Source organism: Amblyraja radiata, chromosome 4 (genome assembly GCF_010909765.2).
Source record: "Amblyraja radiata isolate CabotCenter1 chromosome 4, sAmbRad1.1.pri, whole genome shotgun sequence".
Classification (NCBI taxonomy): Eukaryota; Metazoa; Chordata; class Chondrichthyes; order Rajiformes; family Rajidae; genus Amblyraja; species Amblyraja radiata.
In genome coordinates this window covers 106,452,427-106,478,862 of record NC_045959.1, presented here as the reverse complement: position 1 = coordinate 106,478,862, position 26,436 = coordinate 106,452,427, and the positions used below count along the sequence as shown (strand labels likewise).

At 43.4% G+C, this 26,436-nt stretch overlaps 1 protein-coding gene across 1 annotated transcript; it reads right to left on the bottom strand.

The window, feature by feature from the left end:
- Nucleotides 1-95: 95 nt before the first annotated feature.
- rmdn1 (regulator of microtubule dynamics 1) lies at nt 96-24,906 on the bottom strand. Its single transcript, XM_033020189.1, has 10 exons — nt 24,775-24,906; nt 17,431-17,548; nt 12,921-13,008; nt 10,017-10,176; nt 9,206-9,295; nt 5,754-5,809; nt 4,317-4,404; nt 3,321-3,351; nt 2,577-2,710; nt 96-316 (listed from the first exon to the last, which is right to left on the bottom strand). The coding sequence occupies exons 1-10, from the start codon at nt 24,892-24,894 to the stop codon at nt 272-274; spliced, it is 930 nt and encodes a 309-aa protein (XP_032876080.1). The 5' UTR covers nt 24,895-24,906; the 3' UTR covers nt 96-271.
- Between the last annotated feature and the right edge of the window lie 1,530 nt (nt 24,907-26,436).

Genomic DNA, 26,436 nt, shown 5'->3' with positions numbered 1-26,436 from the left:
AAACCAGTTCCTTGTTTTATTCTCTATTCTAGTTTACTTTCTTTTGGCCAGCTGAATTATATATCACGCCAACATTCACAAATCAACACTAAAGATGCACAAATATAAATGTTTATTTGGTTAATGCTGTACCAGGGCTGTACAATTGTGTAAATTCCTTTGTGGTTAAATGAATAAAAATCCTTTTCATTGATGTTTGAAAAATCAATTAACTTCAAAATTGATCCTCTCACACGGTGGCTGGCTGAACAGTTGACATCGTTGGCTTGAGCTAGGTCCTCAATAACTTCAGTAATTCAGCAGCTTCTTTTTGAACCTAAAAACAGAAAAGAAATGTGGATCATCTCCAGATCATCTTACGTATAGATTCATCCTGCATCATGTGGGCTAAAGGCATAATATAGCAATATCTTCAGAGTTTGATTTTTCAAGTCATAAATCCTGTAGATATATTTCAAGTCACTTAAACAGAATGAAAATGTTCAATTATATTCATTTGTGTAATGTACTTCACTAAACTTTCCTCTCCATGCCAAGTTGACTTGTTGCAGGTGTAATTTGACCCAAAACGTCACCCATACCTTCTATCCAGAGATGCTGCCTGTCCCACTGAGTTACTCTAGCATTTTGTGTCATATCTTTGGTGTAACCCAGCATCTACAGTTCCTTCCTACACAATAGATGATTTCCCACTCGTGTTCCATGCATCCACAAATAACAGAAGCTGTGGTTGGAAATGCTGAGATCTCATTTCTAAAAACAGTGGTTGTTGAAATTATTATTTTTTTAAATGTCAAGACAATGGTTCTTGAAAAATTATGCTTATTTTGTGGAAGCATAGTTTAAAAAAATAGCAATAATGACCATAAAATAACTGGCAGGTAGGACTATGGCATTTAAAAGGCTTTTAGGTAGGCACAACAATATGCAAGGAATCATGGATCATTGCAGGCAGAGGAGATTGAGTATGTTCGGCATAACCATTGTGGGCCGAAGGGCCTGTTCCTGAGTTATACTGGTCTATGTTCCATTCATGTCAAGTAGCTTAGAGTACAGACACAAAACACAATATCTCAGTTGTAGTATTGAAGACCAGCAATTCACAACTTGCTGCACCTTCAGACAAACAACAACACTGGCAACTACATAAATTGCTTAAGCGTATCCCATTTTCTTTTGATTGAAAGAGCAGGGAAAACAGGCCCATTGACTCCAGGTCGACCATCGATCATCCATTTGCAGGAGTTTTATATTATCCCACTTCCGCATCCACTCCCTTCACTCAGGGCAATTTACAGAGGCCAATTAACCTACAAGCCCGCATGTCTTTTGGATGTGGAAGGAAACCTATGCAGTGGCGGAAAATGTAAAAACTACACATACAGCAAGATCAAGATCAAACCCATGTCTCTGGCCAACCCAGCCCAACCAGCTGCACCATTGTGCTGCTCTTGCACCACAGAGCCACCCTGGTTTGCAAAAACTTGGGACAAATCCAATCTCAATCATCAACTAAATTATGGAATATGCTGTTAACCGGCAATACTTAACTACCATTAACATTTTTGCTGATGCCCAGCTTGGATTTTACCAGGATTACTCGACTCCAGGCTTCATTGCAACCATGGTCTAAGGAGGGACCATAGAAGTGATCTCCCAAGGTGCGATTATCCAGGGAACATTTGACTGAGAGTGGCATCAGGGAATTTTAATAAAAGGAGAGAGCACTCCAGTAGTTGGGAGTCATGCCTCACACAAAGGTGGCTGGTTGTTGTCACTGGTCAATGTGATCCCATATCATTACAGGAGTTCCTCAGGACAGTGTCCTTGATTTAACTGCTTCATCCTTGACTAAACTGCTTTGTCAGTGATTCTACCGCCGAATGTGAAGAGTGACCATGTTTACTGATGATTGCACAGTCTTCATTTTCATTGACAATTCCCCAGTAAATGAAACAGTCCATGCTACATGCAGTAAGACTGAGACAGCATTCAGGGATGGGCTGATAAGAGGCAAGTAACTCCTGCTGCAAAAATGCCAGGTAATAACTATGTCCTACTCTTGACATTAAATGGCATTACTATCATTGATTCCACCAATGTATTGAATGACCAAAAACATTGTTTTTCCCCCAATGAGCCAATGAAATTCACCAGTCAGCACCGGCTACAACCCTACGAGAACCTATGAGAACCTTCGACCTCCTGGCGACCCACCTACGGCTTGAGAATTCTCGCTACTCTCCATGGTGGCTTCATTCTAGTGGCCGCTAATTTTTCAACAGAATGCGGGAACTCCTCACGACCATGAAGGTGACTCCCCGGCAACCACCCGCAAACATGTGGCAACCACGTGGCGACTATAGTTTCCTGCAGTCGCCTAAGTGGGACAGGTCCATTACAGTATGTACTTGAAGACATCTTAATTCAGGAATGTTCAGTTCAAGCTGAATTATCAAAACCTGTCGTTTTTAACAATAATATTTTAATTTGAACACATCATTGAAAAGAATGTTAGGAAGTTAAGTTTACACTTTAGCCAACAAAAGCTGCAGATTAAGACGGTATAATCTTACCTGCTTGTCTTCTTCATTTCGTGCTGGGTAGTTTGCAGCTTTGGTCAGCCACAATAAAGCCAGTCTCTTGTTTTGTAATTTAATGTAAGTTTTCCCCAACATTAATAAGTTTTTGCTGTAGAAATTTGGTTCAGCTGCAAAATAAAAGGCACATTAAGCTTGCAATCACCGCACAAAGCAATGAAACATTTGAGAAAGAACAGAAATCAAGACTGTTTAATTATTTTGGTCTCCATTTACAATAATGCGAAAGGTTGGAGTACTTTACTTTAGTTTTGCTAAAGAAGCTAAATTATAAAATATTAAAAGTAAAACAAGTTTTTAGTTTAGGGTGGCACAGTGGTAGAGTTGCTGTCATACAGCAGCAGGTTCAATCCTGACCACTGGTGCTGTCTGTAAGGAGTTTGTACATTCTCCCCGTGACCACTTGGGTTTTCTCTGGGTGCTCCGGTTTCCTCCCACATTCCAAAGATGCACAGATCTGTAGGTTAATCGGCTTTTGTAAATTATCCCTAGTGTGCAGGATGGAACTAGTGTACGAGTGATTACTGGTCGGCACGGAGTTGGTGAACCAAAGGGCCTGTTTCCACGCTGCATCTCTCAACTAAAGCAGGGAAACAGGCCGTTTGGCCCACTAAGTCCTTGCTGATCATCGATCACCCATTCACACTAGTTCCATGTTACTGAATTGTCACGTGCAATTTTACAAATGAAATAAATGATATACATTTATGAAACTCATACCTTCTTCTGCTTTGTCAAAATAATTAAGGGCCTGAAACAAAAATGTTTTGAAATGTTATTGGCTACTGTAATATTAAGATATGAAAATAAAGAATCCACACACTATTGCTTATGATGGTATGAAAACAGATAGCTTCACTATTTATAATCAAACTGAAAAATAAGATTATAGTCCTGCCTTTATACGGCGCCTTTCATTATCTGAAGACAAAAGGGATAAATATTAACCTGAATGCTGGTGAAAATTCTAATGCTTTTCAAAATAGTCATATAGTTATAAGACATAATCTTAATGAATAGACAGTGGGTTCAAGTCATTATATAGATTGTTCATGCCACTATTTATTTTGCTCATATGCAATAAATGTATAGCAGCTGTCGATAGACCTTCATATCGTTGCAGGGGGAATGGAATTGAAAAGAAAATAGCTTAATTCAAATGGCTTGAGGGGACTAAGTGATGATTTCAGAATGGTGGTTTTCTTTAGAAGTTATAACAAGTTGCATGGAATTGCTCAGTGAGAAATGGAATACAAGAAACATAACCAAAACATCATCCCATCAATGAAATCATCGTGAAGAAGTATTGCAAAATGAAATCAGTAAGTCCCTTTCACATCTCCTAATAGGAGTTAAGTAGCAAATTGTTAGCCTTGGAAATTGGCCCAGGAAGGCCAAAAGAAAGGTGCACAAAAATGCTGGAGAAACTCAGCGAGTGCAGCAGCATCTACGGAGCGAAGGAAATAGGCAACGTTTCGGCCCGAAACGTTGCCCATTTCCTTCGCTCCATAGATGCTGCTGCACCCGACCCGCTGAGTTTCTCCAGCATTTTTGTGTACCTTCGATTTCCAGCATCTGCAGTTCCTTCTTAGAGACCAAAAGAAAAACAGGCAAGTAAAAGGTGTTATCATAAGACAGCATGATCACAAATATTTTGTTACCCATTTCTCAGTGGTCCACAACAGGTCTGTTTTTGAGTTATTATGTCCAATTTACCTCTTCATACGTGGAACTTGGTGGGGTGGCAAACAATGCAGAGGCTATTTTATGTTGGATCCAGGGCATTTCAGCAAATGTAAAACACCTGAGAGAAATAAAATGAATTATTTGGCCAGCCATCTTAAGCAAAATATGCGATGCCTAGGAATTTAACATGAAGGTTGGTGGAAAGCAAGGAAGATTGTCTAAGGCTACATGGCAGGAAAAATATTGGGCAGAGCGTTGGCAGATAAAATTTAATCCCGACAAATGCAAGGTGACGCATTTTGGAAAATCAAATAGGGATGGGGCATAAAGTAAGTGTAAGGTTACCAAGAAATGGTGATGAACAAAAAAACATGAATAAAACAAAGCACTCTGAAGTTTGAAGAAGGTTCTTGACCAAAAATGTCACCTATTCCATTTCTCCAGAGATGCTGCCTGACCCGCTGAGTTACTCCAGCAGTTTGTGTCTGTCTTGCGTTTTAAAGGGGATTTGTGGAGAAAGATGGTTGTTATCTGGAACTCACTGCTGGTGAAAGTGGTGGAAATGGATACAATCATTATTCCAATAGTCACAGCGAGTAACTCAGCGAGTCAGACAGCATCTCTGGAGAAAAGGAATAGGTGATGTTTCGGGTCGAGACTCTTCTTCAGACTGAGAGTCAGGTGAAAGGGAAATGAGAGATATTGACCGTGATATAGAGAGATGTAGAACAGATGAATGAAAGATATGCAAAATAGTAACGATGATAAAGGCATTGTTAGCTGTGGGCTCGGTGAAACGAGTTACAATGAGATTCAAAAATATCAGTTATGCAGATAGTGAATTGGGCAAGACATTGAAGGATACAGAGTTAGTGTGGGAAAATGGGATGTGTTGATGGACAAAAAGGTCGGCATGGACATAGTAGGCTGAAGGGCATGTTTCTGTCCTGTACAACCCTATGGATCTACAACGTAATTGATTAAGATGCTGCATCTTCACTTTACAATTTGACAAAAGGCCAAAAAACACGATCAGCAGTCTTTCCCAACCACAGGCTCACAAATGTAGCTACGATGCACACCCAGACATCAAATCCACCCATATGCGCACACCCGTACCCATACACACACACACACCTCTCTATAATCAAAGGTGTTCAGTAGTTTTCTGCACGATTTTGTGTACATTTCAAACTGGAAATGGAAAGAAGACAGATAAAAATAACGCAGTCTTGGTGAAACCATTTGATTCACTCAGATTCTTAAATGAAAAAAATTGACTAGCGCAATAAATTGATTTCTTGTAACGATAAAGTAAGATAGACAAAAACAAAGAAGAATGTTACAAATGTTTATCTTTACATAAGCAAATTTAAGGAAAACGTGTAATTCTGCCATTCATCAACAAATTAGTTAGAATGGCAGGTACATACTCTAAATAAGAACCACAGATAATTAGGTTCCTACCATAATCCCATTAAATGAAATGATGTTGCATCTTTGGGATTAAGTTCAATGGCTTTCTAAAAGAGAGAAGAAATTTTTTTCCACATAACTAATCATTGTATGAGTTTACTTAATTTCTTAGTTTGCATATGCTACTTAATACCATTAAAATATAATTTCAGAATGGAATCAAGTTTTTAATTTTGTTAGAATAATGATACAGAGATATTTATCCATGCTGATGAAATGTACACCTGCTCGGGAAACGTAACGCATTTGGACTAACTGCCATTGAAACATAGAAAATAGGTGCAGGAGTAGGCCATTCGGCCCTTCGAGCTAGCACCGCCATTCAATATGATCATGGTTGATCATCCAAAATCAGTACCCCGTTCCTGCTTTCTCCCCATATCGCGATTCCGTTAGCCCTAACTCTCTCTTGAATACATCCAGTGAATTGGCCTCCACCGCCTTCTGTGGCATTTATATAAAGTATGAATAGGATATTCCAGTGACCCTTCCATTTAAAAGTGTCCTCTGGACTTCTGGCATTGCAAAAGCGTACATACAAAAACAATGATTTTGTGGGCACTTGGAGCTTGTCATTTATCAATTTACATTTTGCAATCTGCTCTCAGTAGGCAGTATAGACTTGAGGGCGACTTTAACTTAAGCAATTCCACTTCACTCAGTTAAATGGTTATACAAGGTTAACTCGCAGGAATGATTGGGTTAACCTATGATGAGCGTTTGACGGCACTGGGCCTGTACTCGCTGGGGTTTAGAAGAATGAGAGGGGACCTCATTGAAACTTACTGAATAGTGAAAGGCCTGGTTAGAGTGGATATGGAAAGGATTTTTCCAATCGTGGGAGAGTCTAGGACCAAAGGCCATAGCCTCAGAATAAAAAGACGTGCCTATAGATAGGAGATGAGGAGGAATTTCTTTAGTCAGGGTGTAATGAATCTGTGAAATTCATTACTACAGACGGCTGTGGAGGCCAAGTCAATGGATATTTTTAAGGTGGAGATTGACAGGTTCTTGATTAGTATGGGTGTCAGGGTTTATGGGGAGAAGGCAGGACAATGGAGTTGAGAGTGAAAGATGATTGAATGGCGGAGAAGACTTGACAGGCCGAATCGCCTAATTCTGCTCCTATGCCTTGCAAATCTTCATCAAAGTAATAAATTCTTGCTGAGAAATTGGCACAAGCATGTGACCTAATCATTGCTCCAAGTAGCATTTTGGTTGCTGTAAATGCCATTCATAAATTCCTCAGCATTAAAGTGCCATTGCTTAATCAGCATTGCTCAATCAGCTTTGTATTACAAAGGGCCTTCTCTTTGCCAGCGACACTACACAAAGTTCATGAAGAAACCTCTCACACCTATGAGCATGGAGGTGAGAGAGCCTACAATCAAGATTAGGGGTGGGGGTCATAGAGTCATAGTGTGGAAACAGGCCCTTCGACCCAACTCGCCCACACCGGCCAACAAAGTCCCAGCTACACTAGTCACGCTGTACACCCCCAACAAGGTGATCACCAATATTGCTCCACCCATATTGCCTCACTGGACGAACCGTTCGTAATGTCACCTCTAAACACATCCATGACTACCTCCTTAACCAACAATGCAACCACCCCCCCCCCCCCTTTTCTTGTTCCCTCACCCCTGTCTCTCCTGAAACTCCTGTACCCCGGAACATTGAGCTGCCAGTCCTGCCCCTCCCTTAACCAGGTTGCAACGTCCCAGTCGCTCGTACCTATCCATGCCCTAAGCTCATCTGCCTTACCCGTCAGGCCACTTGCATTAACATACGTGCAGTTTAAACCAATCCTCCTTCCTCGCTCTCTACCTTTCACCTGCCTATTCTGTCCACTAACCTCTCCCACACCACCCTCCATACCAACTTCTAGCCTCTGTCCTGCACGTGATCCCAACCCCCTGCCAATCTTGTTTAAACCCTCCTAGGCAGCATCAGCAAACCTTCCCGCTAGGATGTTGCTCCCCCAATTAGGGGTGGGTCTGGTGATTAATAAGCAGCGGATGGGGGGGAAGCTAACAGGTCAACTAATCAATGGATTTGGGTGTTTAGGACCTGGGTTGGGTTATTTATAAATGAGCTGGGGTGGGATGAAGGTATCACAGTCCCAGAGCCAGTCATACAGCACGGAGACAGGCCCTTCAGCCCATTTCGTCCATGCTGACCAAGATGTCTCATCTAAACTAATCCCATTTCCCCGCATTTGGCTAATATCCCTCTGAAGCTTTCCTATCCATGTACTTGTCCAAGTGTCTTTTAAATGCTGTTATAGTTTCTGCCTCAACTATCTCCTCTGGCAGTTTATTCCAAATACCCAGCACCCTGAAGAGATTTGAAAAAGATTTGTCCCTCAGGTTCCTATTAAATCTTCCCCCTCACACTTTACACCCATGTCATCTGGTTCTAGATTCCACTACCACCGAGAAAAGGCTCTGTTCCCCTCATGATTTTATAAATTGCCCTTATGATTTTTTAATAGTAAATGAGTTACGGGTGAACTACCCGAGTCGGGCCTGGGACCTGCTCAGGAAGTCTCGTAACAAGTCCTGCAGAAGTAAAGCTTGCAGGGATGTGGGAAGATTGTATCCACAGGAATGAGCTGTAGAATGCAAAAGAAAATCCCAGGGAGTGACGGCAAGACATGCAGTAGACATCATTCGGCAAAGCTGCATATGTCCCAGATCCTTCAAGTGTAACAGGGTATGAATGCTCAAAGAAACTCAAAACAAAAATCACTGCCTTTGTAAATCCAAGCCCTGATGTCCCCAATTTTTCATTCATAATTTATTTTACACAGAAGCTGCATCGTGCAACAGAGAAACAAAATGTGGCATGATACCAATATTAGAAGAAATCGGAGTGGCAGACCAGATGTCCCCTCAAGAATACTCCACCATTCTGACACATTTTAGATCAATTTACCTCACTTTTAGAATCTATTCTGTCACTAACTGTGCTTTCTTCCCTTTGTCAGGATTTAACCTTTAATGAGACTTTCTGAACATTTAACTATTGTTAACTCACACCAGCACACTTGTAGTCCTGCTTCAACGTCCCTCCAAAAGTTGATGACCTATTCCTGCACTCTTGATAATTCTTTTTTAACTCTGATACACTTCATGGACACTTATGACTGTCAGAGGTTATGGCGAGAAGACAGGAGAATGGGGTTAGGAGGGAGAGATCGATCAGCCATTATTGAATGGCGGAGTAGACTTGATGGGCCGAATGGCCTAATTCTGCTGCTGTCACTTATGAACTTACAATTGTGTGTACACTTTATGTACACTTACTATTTTAAACAACTTTCACTATGCAGCAAGGTGCACTCTTAACTCTGCTTATTCATAACACCTTCTTAATTAATTCTGATTCTTATTTAGTTCATAAAACATACAGAAGATAAAGTTTATTATCTGCTACTTTACCTGAAAATGTTCTTTAATGACATAAGCATTAGCAATTTTTGCCTTGATGCCCTCGTAGTCTCCTACATCACTGCTGCATATCGCATACCACTGTGCAAGAATTTAAGAAAACATGAAGACAATGTAGAATCACAGAGTGATACAGCGTGGAAACAGGCCCAACGGCCAAACTTGCCAACACCAGCTAACATGTCCCATCTACACTAGTCCCACCTGCCTGTGTTTGGCCCATATCCCACTAAACCTGTCCTATCCATGCACCTGTCTAATTGCATCTCAAATGTTGCGCTGGTACCTGCCTCAACTACCTCCTCTGGCAGCTCGTTCCATACACCAACCATCCCTTATGTAAAAACATTACCCCTCAGGTTCCTATTAAATCTTCTCTCCCCCCCCCACTCACCTTAAACCTATCTCCTCTGGTTCTCGATTCCCCTACTTTGGGCAAGAGATTCTGTGTTTACCCGATCTGTTCCTCTCATGATTTTGTACACCTCTATAAGATCACCCCCATCCTCCTATGCTCCAAGAAATCCTAGTCTGCTCAACCTCTCCCTATAGCTCAGGCCCTTGAGTCCTGGCAACATCCTCGTAAATCGTCTTTGCACCCTTTCCAGCTTGACAACATCTTTCCTATAACATGGTGCCCAAAACTGAACACAATACTCTAAATGTGGCCTCACCAACGTCTTATATAACTGCAACATCACATCACATCCCAACTTCTATACTCTATACTCCGACTGATGAAGGCCATAATATATGGGGGGGAAAAAACACCGTAAACGCACATGATAAAATGAGGCATTACCTTATGAGCTGCAAAGCTCGATGCATTTTTTTCCAGTGCCTTTTCAGCAAACTCCAAGGCCTCGTAAATCAGATGCTGTTTCCTCTCCGCAGTGATGCTTTCTAGTTGAGCTAAATCACGGGAAGCTCGAGCTAGACGCCATAGAATCTCGTCATTTGTACTAGACCAAACGTAGAATGCATCTCAGCTACTGTAAACTTTAGCACTGCATTCCAAACAACACTGAAACCATCACTATTCATTTTATTACATCACACAACTTCACGGTTTCCAAACATCAGTAGTTTAGTTTGGAGCAACAGCATGGAAATAGGTCCTTCGGCCCACCGAGTCCACGCCAAGCGTCGATCACCTGTTCGCACTAGTTTTATGTTATCCCACTTTCTCATGCATTCCTTACTCACCAGGGACAATTTACAGAGGCCAATTATCCTACAAACGCGCACATCCTTGGGATGTAGAAGTACACTGGAGTACCCGGAGAAAACCCATGTGATCCCTACACAGATAGCACCTGATGTCAGCATCAAACCCATGTCTCTGGTGCCGTGAAGCAGCAGCTCTACCAATTTTAAACCAGTAAGTTTAATAGGAAAACCCCTAAGATGTTATCAATGATACAGCACTTCTTCCATGGGCACTTCTGCTCGTAGTCTTTTGTTTTGAATCAGGGAAATCACTTCAATTGTTACAACCAAATATAGTTACAAAGGCAAATATCAACAAATAAAACTTAATCATGTTTTAACAAAGATTACCAGTCAAGGAATCTAAGGAAAGATGTGCTGGCTCTGGAGAGGATCCTGAGAAGTTTACAAGAAATATCCCAGGAATGAGTAGGTTAACATATGATGAGCGTTTGTCGGCACTGGGCCTGTACTCGCTGGAGTGTAGAAGAATGAGGGGGGACCTCATTGAAACATACAGAATGGTGAAAGACATCGATAGAGTGGATGTGGATGTGGGAGAGTCTAGGATTAGAGGTCATAGCCTCAGAATTAAAGGACATTCTTTTAGGAAGGAGATGAGGAGAAATTTATTTAGTCAGAGGGTGGTGAATCTGTGGAATTCTTTGCTACAGAAGGCTGTGGATGCCGTCAGTGGATATCTTTAGTGCAGAGATAGATAGATTCTTGAATAGTACAGATGTTGTACAGGTTATGGGGAGAAGGCAGGAGAATGGGGCCAGGAGGGAGAGATAGATTAGCCATGATTAAATGGCGGAGTAGACTTGAATGGCCCAATTCTACTCCTATACCTCATGACCTTAAGGGTGTTTTTATCTGCAATTGCGCAATATATTATGTTTTCTTATGTAATGATAAAGCACAGATAGGCACCAGTGGCATGCGAAAACTATAGTTAATGCACAATTAATGAATATGACCGAATTTGAACCAAAATTTGTTTGGTTCAAATTCAGTCCTTTTTACTGTTTATTCTTTTTTTCCCCTTACTTAAGTGTAGGTTTAGGTTTATTATTGTCACGTGTACCGAGGAACCCGAGGGTTTGTTTTGCATGATACCCAATCAATTCAGATAATACCATGCATAATTACAATCAAGCTAAACTCAAGTACAATATATATAGTGAAGGGAAAGATAACGTGCAGAATATAGTTCTCAGTAATGTAGCACGTCTAGCTGTCCCTGCGACTGGTGGTGCGCACTGCCAAGCTTCTGTATCTTCTGCCCGACAGGAGCACGGAGCAAATGCAATGAATGGGAATGGTCTTTATTTGTGTTGACTGCTTTCCCGAGGCAGCGCGAAGTGTAGATGGAAACGGCAGGGAGTTTTATCCATATGATATACATCCACAACCCTCTGCAATTTTTCAAACTAAGCTATGATGCAGCCCTACAGAATGCATTGACAAAATCAGGTATTAATCACACTCATGGGAGCTTTAACCTTACTCTCCTCTGTTATAGATTTTACTTGGTACTTTGCCAACACTCACTAGAATGGAAATATATCATCAGCTGTATATGCTAGGCACAGAAATATATTGTGAATGCATTCCTAAATCCAGTCACAGTGCCTTTTACAGAGCACACATTTGAAGAAGGGTCTCGATCCGAAACATCACCCATTCCTTCTCTCCAGAGATGCTGCCCATCCCGCTGAATTACTCCAGCAATTTGTGTCTACCTTCAGTTCAAACCAGCATCTGCAGTTCCTTCCTACACACTTCACTATATTGCCTGTTTAGGACATGACCAAAGATGAATATCTATTCCTTGGAAAAGTAACTCATGCTTCAAAAGCATTCACACTGCTGTGTCAACAACATCAAAATATTCCTTCCCCCAACAACTCACTGTCCAGGACTCAAAGTGCTGGAGTAAGTCAGCAGGTCAAGCAGCATCTGTGGACAACAAAGACAGGTGACGATTTAGTTCGCGACCCTTTATCGGACTCTTGAGTCTGAAGAAGAGTCCCAACCCGAAACGTTACCTGTCCATGTTTTCGTGAGATCCTGCCTGACCCGCTGACTTACTCCAGCACTTTGTGTATTTTTGTGTAAACCAGCATCCGCAGTTCCTTGTTTCTCCAACTCACTGACCAAGCTATTTATAATCAGCTTGGTTTGAGATCAATGCTTGCCTAAAGTACTAACATTTCAGTGAAGCTAAACATTACTGGTGCAAAGAGCGCACCACTGCTCGTGTATAGAGCAAGCACTTTCCATTTATGCTTTAGGATAATCCAAACTAATTATGAGACTCCAAGGCGTACTTGAGTACGCACCAAAGCAAAACATTGCAAATGTCAATACCGAGTGCCGATAGATCCTTGGGATTTCACTGCACTTTATGTGCAAGTGACAAATAAAACTTGACTTGACTTGAGATAATCTACAATATTCACATATTTTGAATATAATTTGGGTATTATAATACCTGTCCTTGTGTTCAATAAGAAGGAGATAAAGCTTCTCCGTCTCTCCAGTGCCATAAAGATAGTCTGCTTGGTCTATGATTTCTTCCACTAGAAATACAAAAAAAAAACAAGTTGAAATAATAAACTAAAATCATAAAATATTGCCATTTATCTATTTGTAAGAATTTTAAAATGCAGATTTCTTCTTGGATGAATTGTTGCTCAACATCCAGTTTCCATATTGTAGGTGGTTATGCATGCAACCATTGTAGACACCCAGCTAGTGGGCTTACTGATAGCTTCTAGCACCCCCAAGTTTACCATGTTGTCCAGCATTGCTTTAACTTTGTCTTTCATCGCGAAAGAGACCCTATGAGGCGGACGGCACACAGGAGTTATGGAGGAGTCAGTAGTAATTTTATATACAAGCGGCAGCTTACCGAGCTGACATCGAAGAGGTCAGGGTATTCAGAGACAGGGTCCAGCACCACCCTCACATCATGGACTGTGCTGTCGAAAGCAACCAGACCCAGATCCTGGCATGCTTGATTGCTCAGCAGAGGCACACAATCACAATCCAACACAAAAAAAGACAGGTCACGAGATGTTTTCTGTAGCTTGCAGTGGAAAGTTACCCTCCCCACAGGTGTCAGCTCCTCCCCTCCGTACGCTCGGAGCACAGAGCGGTCTGCAGTCAAACTTTCATTAGACCTTATCTGGTGGAAGAGTGATGTTGATATTACGCTGACCTTGGCACCAGTGTCCAATTTCGCAGTGAAGGTCTTGTCATTAACAGTAACAAGCACCGATGGGTCGGGGAGTCGAGTCTGGTTGTGCAGCAGAGCGTAAACACTGGCATCCCCCATAGAGATGCTGGAGTCTGACTCGGGGGCTGACTCCTCGATGTACTGAGAATCAAGGACACTTTCAATCCTCTGGAGATTGTGTAACATCTGGCGAGGAGGCTGAGCGACGTTCCCATGGGAACGACAGACCGCTGCAAAGTGGTTCTGTTTTCTGCAATAGTTGCAGGCTTTTCCATAAGCAGGGCACAGAGACTGTGGCAAATGTCCATACCCACAATTGGGGCACTTCCTGGCACTCTGAGGGCGAGGGGCAGGAGCTGGGCGAGGCTGTGGTTTAAAACTGTTCGGTGGCCGCCGCGGCACAGACAGAGCAGCCACGCTAACGGCACGGTTCCCAGATCCTCTCTCCCCACGAAACGGAGTAACAACCTCAGCAATGCGACAAGCATGCACAGCTTCGTTCAACGTGAGGTCAGGCCTCCGTAATAAATCAGCCCGCAACTTCTGGTCTAACATGCCAGTAACTAACATGTCCCGCGTGAGCTGGTCACACAACTCACCAAAACGACAGCGCTGAGCTAGATAGCGGAGGTCGGCAATGAAACATTCCACAGGTTCCTCAGGCTGTTGCTTGCGAGAAAAAAACCGAGCCCGCTCCAAAATGCGGTTCGAGGGAAGGTCACAAATTTCAGTAAACTTCCTCAACAGACACACCGGGTCGTCAGGAGACTCGGCTGGCTCAGCAATCTGGTCATCTTCGCCCAGGACCGCTGGACTGTACACAAACGACTTAGCCCGCCTCATGGCATCAGGCCCAGCAAGGGTCAATAGCAGCGATGCTTTGTCAGCAGCAGGGTCATTACGGTGTGAAATATTCACATAATGGGTGTAGTCCATGACGAACGTGTCCCATCGCTCCGCGATGTCGGCGTCAAAGACTAACGGGGAAGGCTTGCGACAAGACGAAGCCATCACTACACACACACTCAAAAAGCAAAATAAAACCCGATATACGAGAGGCGCAGATTAAACGCTTCTGACACCATGTAGATGTATTTAGACGTGGTCCTTAATCCTTCACTAAGTCTTTATTAAGACACTACATCCACACGTCCCAGCACTGACCACAACTGGTCTACACACGTACTGGAACCAAGAGAGGGAGGGTGCATGCAGATACTACAGTTATACTGCCTAAGGTGGGAGTGTCAAATGGTAATGAGGCAGCTACATATTTGGTTGCATGCATAACCACCTACACATATAACTGCAGGTACGAATGAAAAGAGGTATTTTACAAGAAATTAATAAACCAAATTGGCTTCTCAAGACCAGCAATATTCGACAACTGAACTATTCAGGTATTATGGAAATAGCATTACAAAACGCATCAATCTTTCATTATCTTGCAAGAGACCAGCTTAATTTCTACTGTCCTAAATAAATCCAATAATCCAATTATTGCAAGATCAGCCTAACCTCAACGTCAAAAAAACCTCAACAAAACAAGTAGTCAAAATTTCCATCAGGCAACATTTTCACCAATACACCAATAGCATTCCCAGCCATGCTAGTTTGCTGGAACTACCCAGCTACTGACTTCAGTAGAACCATGGTCCAAACTAAACCAAGCTGACTTCCAGACTAGGGGAAGGAGTAACTTCAAGATGGCATCTTAGTGAATATCACACCAATAAGTACAGAAATTCACAAATCATTAAGGCAGCACAGTGGTGCAGCAGTAGAGTTGCTGCCTAACAGCGCTAAAGACATGGGTTCGATCCTGAATATCTAATCTGTCTGTGCGGAGTTTGTACATTCTCCCGGTATCAATAGACAATTGGTGTAGGAGTAGGCCATTCGACCCTTCGAGCTAGCACCGTCATTCAATGTGATCATGGCTGATCATTCACAATCAGTACCCCGTTCCTGCCCTCTCCCCATATCCCTTGACTCCTCTATCTGTAAGAGCTCTATCTAACTCTCTCTTGAAAGCATCCAGAGAACTGGCCTCCGCCGCCCTTTGAGGCAGAGAATTCCAGACTTACAACTCTCTGTGTGAAAAAGTTTTTCCCCATCTCCATACTAAATGGCTTACCCCTTACTCTTAAACTGTGGCCCCTTTTTCTGGACTCCCCCAACTCCTGGGAACATTCTAAAGACATGCTGGTTTGTAGGTAAATTGGCCTGTGTAAATTGCCCCTAATATGTTGGAAATAGAACCAGTGTATGGGCGATCGATGGTTGGCATGGGCTCGGTGGACCGAAAGGATTATTTCCACACTACATCTCTAATTATTACTCATAAATCCATGATACAGAATAAAACTCATTCTTATAGAATTTATGGGGGGGGGGGGGGGAACTTCAATAAATAAACCCAAAATGCAAAAGAAACAATAAATTGAGTTCATTTTTTAATTTTTCAACAAGTATTTGACACTTGCACAGATAATATTGAAGCATGGTATTTTGCTGTCGAGCAATTTTGTTTCCCCCAAATGTTTTCCATATTATTTCCTTCAAGATGCCTGAAACAGGACCAAGTGTAAGTTGCCTAAACACCCACTGTTAATTATTGTGAGTTATATCATTAAACTATCTTGCATATGTTTGATATGTATTTAAAATTGCATGTCTCCATTCAAGCCGAATGCTGGAAAGTGGTAAACATTTGCAGTTGCTTGTGTCCCCAAACAAGATTTGCTTTGGAAACGGCCAAGGTAGTCTCTGTGAACCAATAGCTGTGGACACTCATTACTGTAGGGAGAAAAACATTCCTGTACGAACGCAACTCCACTTATATCATGGAATTCAATGAGAACAGCTTCTTCCTCTCTGTCATTAAGCTTCCAAACAGTTTTTCCATAAGCTAAGGTACTGTTCGATTCACCTGTAACCCATTGCAGACATTGGACTTTGTCTATGGAACTGATGCGCTACAATGCTGAGAACAATATTCTGCATCATAGTCATCGACTCATACGAGCGTAGAAACAAGTCCAGCGACCCAACTTGCCCATACCAACTTGCCCAAATCCACTAGCCTGCATTTGGCCCATATACCTCTAAACTTATCCTATCCATGTACCCGTTTCTAAAACGTTGCGATAGTAGGTGTATTTTCCCCTTTGCTCTTGTACTGGAGTTTAACTCTTTTGCACTCGAGTTTAACTTGATTGCATTTATGAATAGTACTATCTGATCTGATTGGAAACATGTAAAACAAAGCTTTTCACTGTATATTGGCACAATAAACCTCAACTTTTAAAAAATGGTGTTTCGTGTTACTGCAAATCACAATACATTTCCATTTACTTGTCTAGCTCAGCTTTGTAACTTGATTAACTACACTGTTTTGAACTGGAGCATAGAACCTCACGTTTTATGTGTGTTTGATTTATGCATTTTGGAAATAACGTCCTTGTTCCTTTGATACCAATGCTTGATTCAGAGACTTGTCTGTTCAACAGACACAATCTGTTGTGAAAATATAACTGGTTTCATGAGAATGATTGCTTAAGTTACCATTTTGTTCCAAATTGTTAACTGAACACAGAACTACCACTGTTGAGCCTGAATCATGCCTCCACGTTATAGATCCAGTACACAACCATTATGCTACTATACTGCCATTATCCCTACCATGCCGGTAGAATTTTTCAACTTACAAATCTTCACACATTTGTAGAAAATTGTAGTGTTATCCTCCAATAAGGTTTACCTGTTTGATTAGCATAAATTAATAACGATCCTGGAATGTTTCTGTAAGTCTTATAACCCAGAAAGGTAAATAAAGTCAGAGTAAGTCCTCTTCCTAAATTTTTAGCACCTTCCAGAACCTAGGCAGAAGAGAAAAAGTTATGGATATATTAAAAAAGAGTCTCAAATATTTTACAATATTTTCTTTTCCAATGCCTCAATAGGACACATTGTTTAGAGACCAGTGCTGTGGTGGGGATGGATGACCAAGCGGAGCACAAAGGCAAATTCCTTGTATGTGTACATACTTGGCCACTAAACGTATTCATTCATTCATTCATTCATTCATCCTTTCAAGAGAAAAGCTGCAGTGGCAGCTGAGTTTGTGGTACCATGGTTAGCTCTGGTGCACAACAGGAGAGGGAGAAGTCTAGGCAAGCACTAGTAATAGGCGTTAATGAGATGATGGGAATAGTCAGCTGCTCCGCTGGCCATATAGTGGCTTGCAAAAGTTTTCATACCCCTTGAACTTTTCCACATTTTGTCACATTACAACCACAAACGTAAATGTATTTTATTGGGATTTTATGTGATAGACCAACAAAAAGTGGCTCATAATTGTGAAGTGGAAGGAAAATGATACATGGTTTTCAATTTTTTTTTACAAATAAAAAACTGAAAAGTGTGGCGTGCAAAAGTATTCAGCCCCCTTTACTCTGATACCCCTAAATAAAATCCAGTGCAACCAATTGCCTTCAGAAGTCACCTAATTAGCAAATAGAGCCCACTTGTGTGTAATCTAATCTCAGTATAAATACAGCTGTTCTGTGAAGGCCTCAGAGGTTTGTTAGAGAACATTAGTGAACAAACAGCATCATGAAGCCCAAGGAACACACCAGACAGGTCAGGGATAAAGTTGTGGAGAAGTTTAAAGCAGGGTTAGGTTATAAAAAAATATCCCAAGCTTTGAACATCTTACGGAGCACTGTTCAATCCATCATCCGAAAATGGAAAGAGTATGGCACAACTGCAAACCTACCAAGACATGGCCGTCCACCTACACTTACAGGCCGAGCAAGGAGAACATTGATCAGAGAAGCAGCCAAGAGGCCCATGGTAACTCTGGAGGAGCTGCAGAGATCCACAGCTCAGGTGGGAGAATCTGTCCACAGGACAACTATTAGTCGTGCACTCCACAAATCGGGCCTTTATGGAAGAGTGGCAAGAAGAAAGCCATTGTTGAAAAAAAGCCATAAGAAGTCCCGTTTGCAGTTTGCCACAAGCCATGTGGGGGAACCAGCAAACATGTGGAGGAAGGTGCTCTGGTCAGATGAGACCAAAATTGAAGTTTTTGGCCTAAATGCAAAACGCTATGTGTGGCGGAAAACTAACACTGCACATCACCCTGAACACACCATCCCCACTGTGAAACATGGTGGTGGCAGCATCATGCTGTGGGGATGCTTTTCTTCAGCAGGGACAGGGAAGCTGGTCAGAGTTGATGGGAAGATGGATGGAGCCAAATACAGGGCAATCTTGGAAGAAAACCTGTTAGAGTCTGCAAAAGACTTGAGACTGGGGCGGAGGTTCACCTTCCAGCAGGACAACGACCCTAAACATACAGCCAGAGCTACAATGGAATGGTTTAGATCAAAGCATATTCATGTGTTAGAATGGCCCAGTCAAAGTCCAGACCTAAATCCAATTGAGAATCTCTGGCAAGACTTGAAAATTGCTGTTCACAGACGCTCTCCATCCAATCTGACTGAGCTTGAGCTATTTTGCAAAGAAGAATGGGCAAAAATTTCAGTCTCTAGATGTGCAAAGCTGGTAGAGACATACCCCAAAAGACTTGCAGCTGTAATTGCAGCGAAAGGTGGTTCTACAAAGTATTGACTTAGGGGGGGGGGCTGAATACTTTTGCACGCCACACTTTTCAGTTTTTTATTTGTAAAAAAATTTGAAAACCATGTATCATTTTCCTTCCACTTCACAATTATGCACCACTTTGTGTTGGTCTATCACATAAAATCCCAATAAAATACATTTACATTTGTGGTTGTAACGTGACAAAATGTGGAAAAGTTCAAGGGGTATGAATACTTTTGCAAGCCACTGTATGTCTGTTGTCCCCTGGTACCAGGGTCAGGTATATCTTGGATTGAGTTTAAAAGATTCTGAATGGGGAGGGAGAATTGCACTTACATTGGAACATAGAATATAAAACAGTAAAGCACAGGAACAAGCCTTTGGGTCCAAAATGTCTCTGCCAAACATGATGCTAAGTTAAACTAATCACCCTTGCCTGCACTGGATCCATACCCCTGCATATTCATGTGCCTATCCAAAAGCCTCTTAATGCCACTGTCGTTTCTGCCTCCACCACCACCCCTGGCAGCACGCACCATTCTCTGAGTAAAAAAAACTTGCCCCGCATTTCTCCTTTAAACTTTGTCTCTCTCACCTTAAAGCTCTGCCCTCTAACTGATATTTCCACCCTGGAATAAAGTTTCTGACTGTCTACCCCATCTATGCCTTTCATGATTTTACACACTTCTATCAGGTCTCCCCTTGGCCTCCAATTATCCAGAGAAAACAATCCAAGTTTGTCTAACCATTTCTTATAGCTAATATCCTCTAATCCAGGCAGCATCCTGGCAAACCTCTTCTGCCCCCTCTCCAAAGCCTCCACATTCTTCCTGATGATGAGCTACCAGCATTATATGAACATGTTAGTTGTTGCAGACACATTTCATGGGAAGTGTAAGAGTGAACGAAAAGTAAAAATGGAACAAACAAGGCCAGTCTCACAAGGCAGATATAACAAGGCAAGACAATGAAAGAAATGGCATGATCATGGTCATCTACATTATAGGTTGCAGAGAGGTCAAGAGAAACATCTAACCAATGTGATAGGAACAGAAGAAGGACACAAAATGCTGGAGTAACTCAGCGGGTCAGGCTGCAACTCTGGAGAAAAAGAATAGGTGATGTTTTGGGTCAGAAACCTTCTTCAGACTGAAACAAAGTAGTAATTAATACATTAATTTCAAGCATTGCAGAGTGATCACATTTGTTAGTGTTTTATATACCATCTCCCAAATTGAAATCCACATATTTATGAAAACCTGGAAAAAATGTTTTTTATGCATGTGTTTTACATTAATATATTAATCATAATCTTAGAGCAAAGAGGAAAGACTGTTTGGTCGAAATCATGTGCTGAAATGCGCAAGAACTAAAGCCTGTAATCACATAGACTAATAAACAAAGCAATCCAAAGGAAATGCACCAAGCTAATTCTAATGTAGAAAGGAACTGCAAATGCTGGTTCAACAGACAGACAGACACAAAAAGCTGGAGTAACTTAACGGGTCAGACAGCAACTCTGGAGAAAAGGAATGGGTGACGTTTCAGGTAGAGACCTTTCTTCAGACTGAGAGTCAGGGGGAAGGCAAACATGAGATATAGACTGTGATATAGAGAAATATGGAACAAATGAAGGAAACCATTAATTTGTCCTATAAGGTAATTCTTGTGATGGGGGTGTTGTCCTGTCAGGAGCAGCTGGACAGTTTAAGTGTATATTCCTTGGAGTTTGGAAGAATGAGGGAAGGCCTTATTTAAACAAATAAAGATCTGAAAGAGGGCTGACGAGGTAGAAGTTGCGATGCTTTCACATGTGGGAGAAGCATGACCATGGGGAAGGAGTTACAAAGGCAGGGGCTAGTCATTTAAAACCGAGCTGCGTATAATTCTTTTTTTCACTCAGAGTGAAGTGAATCTCTGGAATTATTTTCCCCTTGAGAGTCATGGAGGCCAGATTATTGGGTATATTTAAGGTGGAGATAGATAAGTATTTGAAAGATTAAGGTATTGAGGGTTGTGGGGAACTGGCATTGAAGGTGTTGAAGAGCAGCACAGATCTGCTGTGATCATTGTAGAGGTGTACAAAATCATGAGGGGAATAGCAAATGCGCAGTCTTTTTGCCATGTTAAGGCAATCAAGAACTAGAGAGCACAGGTTTAAGGCGAGAGGCGAAAGAATTAATTAGAACCTGAGGGGCAATTTTTTTTCCACACAGAAGTTAGTGGGTATATAAAACGAGCTGCCACAGGAAGTAGGTTTAGTTTCAGTTTATTATTGTCACGTTTGCCAAGGTACTGTCACATGCCTTTGTTTTGCATGCTATCTAATCAGGTCAAAAAATACTATACATAAATACAATCAAGTGAAACTCCTGTACAGTAGGTAGAACTAAGGGGAAGGTACAGAGTGCAGAATATTGTTCTCAGCATTGTAGCTCACCAGTTTCACAGACAAAGTCCAACATCTAAAGTAGTTGACGCAGGTACAATAACAACACTTAAAAATGGTTAGAAAAGAAACACGGATAGAAAAGATTTATTGGGATATAGACAGTCTTTCAAACAGGCTATGGGAATCGAGAACTATGTTTCTAGGGATATGGGCCTGGGGCGAACACATGGGACCAGCTTGGATGGGGCATCTTGGTCAACCTGGACAAGTTGGACCAAAGGGCCTGTATCTATGTTGCATGTATGGGTAGATCACTGGGTACATGAGCTGCACATACATGGAGCATTGAAACAACGTGTCATAGGACACGGGAGGAAGGCAGAGGTCCTGGCATGCCGAGGCCTTGCTAATCCGCTGCAGAACTGGGGGAAGGAAGCTGACAACCCCAGGCCCAAGACCGGGAACCGGCGAGGAGGTGGTGGGAGTCGGCGACTGCAATGGATGCTGGATAAAGGGCCGGGAGGAAATACCGGGGAGTGGGGGGGGGGGGGGGGGGCCATGAAGGTTGAAAGTGGCAAGGAGAGGGATGGCAGTTCGCTGGACGACCGGATAGAGGCGTAACGGGCCTCGATGCCAGTTGGGACTGTGAATTGGCACTAAAACCTGGCGATTATTGCATATAGACTCAGTGGGCTGTTTCTGTTTTTAGTTTAGTAGTTTAGACAAACAGGCCTTTCAGCCCACCGAGTCCGTGTCGATCAGCGATCCCTGTACACTAGCATTATCGTACACACTAGGGCTAATTTACATTTATACCAAGCCAATTAACCTACAAACCTCAACATCTTTGGGATGTGGGAGGAAACTGGAGCACCAGAGGAAAAGCCACACAGGTCACGGGAAGACGTACAAACCCCCTACAAACAAGCACCCGTAGTCTGGATCCAACCCATGTCTCTGGCGCTGTAAAGCAGCAACTCTACTCATGTGTGTGACCATGCCACCCGGCCTGTTTCTATGTATTATGTACTTGTTGTACTTCGGGTATGGCAATAATCTTACGATCTGTATGCAAAAAAAATTCACTGTACCTTAGTACATATGACAATAAAGGAACTATTGAATGGGGTTGAGATCAGCAAATTAGATCAGCCACAATCAAATGTCAGAGTAGACTCGATGGGACAAATGGCCAAAATTCTGCTCCTATGTCTTATGGTCCTATAGTTGTGGGGCAGATTCATTCACCCTGTCTATTCCTCACGAGTTTTACAGCTCTACAATGATCATGCAGGTCCATGTGTCGGAAGGAACTGCAGATGCTGGTTTACACCGAAGATGGAGTCAGCCAGCATCTATAGAGAGAAGGAATGGGTGACTTTTCAGGGTCAAGACCCTTCTTCAGTCTGAGAGTCAGGGGAGATGGGAAACTAGAGATATGGAAGGGTAAGGTGTGAAAACAGCTGATCAAAGCAGACGATGCTCACGGAAATGTTGAATGGTTCATGGTTGGCTGAGGGAAAGGTAACAACAAGGCGTGCAATCAGTCGTGTGTCGGAAGGAACTGCAGATGCTGGTTTGCACCGTAGACACAAAATGCTGGAGTAACTCAGCGGGTAAGGCAGTTTCTCTGGAGAAGGAATGGGTTCCTAAACTGAGATACTGCCTGACCCGCTGAGTTAATCCAGCATTTTGTGTCTATATAGAAACAGTCATTGTTGACTGAGAGGAAGGCAGAGTAGACTCGATGGGTTGAATGGCCCAAATTCTGCTCCCACGGTCCTATCGTTGTGGGGCAGATTAGTTCACCTTGTCTGTTCCTCACATGAGCTGAAACAGCTCTCTAATGATCAAGGCAGGTCCATGCTGGCCTCAGCTCCTCTTCTGTGCCAATTCCTTGTAGCCCCCAGATCACTACCCTCCAAAAGCATTTCTACGCAGCTCGGTTTTACTGCTCCTGCTTTTCTGTGCTTGTGTTGAGGCCCCAGACCCCAAACCCAGACGACAGACACAGACACAAGATGACAGACACAGACGACAGACACAAGATGACAGACACAAGACCCCAAACGACAGACACAGCCGACAGACACAAGATGACAGACTCCAGACCCCAAACCCAGACGACAGACATAGACACAGACACAAGATGACAGACACAGACGACAGACACAAGATGACAGACACAAGACCCCAAACAACAGACACAGCCGACAGACCCAAGATGACAGACTCCAGACCCCAAACCCAGACGAGACACAGACCCAAGATGACAGACACAGACCCCAGACCCAAACGACAGACACAGACCCAAGATGACAGACCCAGACGACAGACTCTCATACCCAGACGACCTACCCCCAAACGCAGACGACAGACCCCCTCCCATACCCAGACGACAGACACAGACTCCAGACGACAGACCCCAAACCCAGACTACAGACCCCAGACGACAGACACAGACCCCAGACGACAGACACAGACACAGACCCCAGACGACAGACACAGACACAGGCCCCAGACGACAGACACAGACCCCAGACACAGACCCCAGACGACAGACACAGACCCCAGACACAAACCCCAGACGACAGACACAGACACAGACCCCAGACAACAGACACAGACCCCAGACAACAGACACAGACACATGCCCCAGACACAGACACAGACCCCAGACGACAGACACAGACCCCAGACACAGACACAGGCCCCAGACGACAGACACAGACCCCAGACACAGACCCCAGACGACAGACACAGACACAGACCCCAGACGACAGACACAGGCCCCAGACCCCAGACGAGACACAGACCCCAGACGACAGACACAGACACAGACACAGACCCCAGACGACAGACACAGGCCCCAGACACAGACCCCAGACCCCAGATGACAGACACAGGCCCCAGACACAGACACAGACCCCAGACGACAGACACAGACCCCAGACGCAGACACAGACCCCAGACGCAGACACAGACCCCAGACACAGACACAGACCCCGCCCCCGCCATGTCCCTTTACCCGTCCCGCTCCCTCCCTCCCTCCCTCCATCCCCGGCCTTCCTGCCTCCATTGAAGCGCCGCAGGACCAGCACTCACCCGCGCTGGGATCCTGGGCCCAAGGCCGCGGGAAAGCCTCGCCCTCCGGCCGTTGCCCGCGGCTGTGAGCAGGAAGCGGGTGATGAGAGCGGCCCTTCCCGCCGCCGCCGCCGCCGCCATCTTCCCCGACCCCGACCCCGGCCCCGGCCCCGACCCGCGCTCAGCAGCGCCGCCCCCGGCCGCCCGCGCACCTACAGGGGACACCTGGCGCCCCATGGACCGACCAAGTGCTGGAGGGACAAGGGGAACTAACTGCAGGTAGACTGCAATTTAGAAGGATGAGAGGAGACGGATCTTATAGAAACATATCAAATTATTAAAGGATTGCACAGGCTAGATGCAGGAAAAATGTTCCCGATGTCGGGGGAGTCCAGAACCAGGGGTCACAGTTTATAAATAAGGGGTAGGCCATTTAGGACTGGGATGAGGAAAAACGTTTTCACCCAGAGAGTTGTGAATCTGTGGGATTTTCTGCCACAGAAGGCAGTGGAGGCCCAATTCACTGGATGATAGAGTTAGATTTAGCTCTTAGGGCTAAAGGGATCAAGGGATATGGGGAGAAGGCAGGAACGGGGTACAGATTTTAGATGATCAGCCATGATCATATTGAATGGCGGTGCTGACTCGAAGGGCCAAATGGCCAACTCCTGCACCTATTTTTCTATCTCCTCAAGGTATGTGTAGGAAGGAACTGCAGATGCTGGTTTACACCGAAGATAGACACATAAGCGCTGGTGTAATTCAGCGGGACAGGCAGCATCTCTGAAAAACATTGGATAGGTGATGTTTCAGGTCGAGACCCTTCTTCAGACTGAGAGTCAGGGGAGAGGGGTCACAGAGGTTAGGAAGGTAATGTGTGAAAAGGAGACATCAAAGGGGGTGAAAATCAAGGAAAATGTAGAACAGATCATTGTGAGCTGGGAAAAGGTGACAACGAAGCCTACAGAGAACAGCATCAGATGTTTCACTTGGGCAGCTTACACCGCAGGGGTATGAATATTGACTTCCTTAACCAAGTAACCCTTGCTTGCCCTCTCTCGCCATTCCTTCCCCCTTCCTGGTTCTCTGACCAGTCTGACTGTCCCCATGATTAAATTATATCTCTATTTGCGTTGATGTCACCTTCTCCTAGCTACAATGACATATTCTACACTGTCCTTGAACCTCATCTCCTTTTATATCTCGTTTTCACACCTTACCCTTTACTATCTCTGTCATTCCCTCTCGCCTCACTCACATTCTGAAGGAGGGTTTTGACCCAAGACGTCACCCATTCCTTCTATCCAGACAGGATTTTAACAATTGTAAATAGGATTCATTTGAATCCATCCGGTGCCACGTTTCCTAGCTCAGATGTCACACTGTTTGTCCAGTCAAGACTGTTTATTTGATATATGCACCTGGAATCGAACAATTCTCACTTGCTGCAGCTTTACAGGCACATTAACACAACAACATAACAAATCAATATACATTAATATATAGAGTCATACTAAGTAACCAGACTATAAAATGCAAATTGAAGTACTTAGTATAACATATACATAGTCCATTGAGATTCAGTGCTGTGAGAGGGTTGTGGTTAGGGCTGTGCTGTGGGGTTCAAAAGTGTGATGGCTGATGGAAAGAAAAGCTATTCTTGAACTTAGAGGTGACGACTCT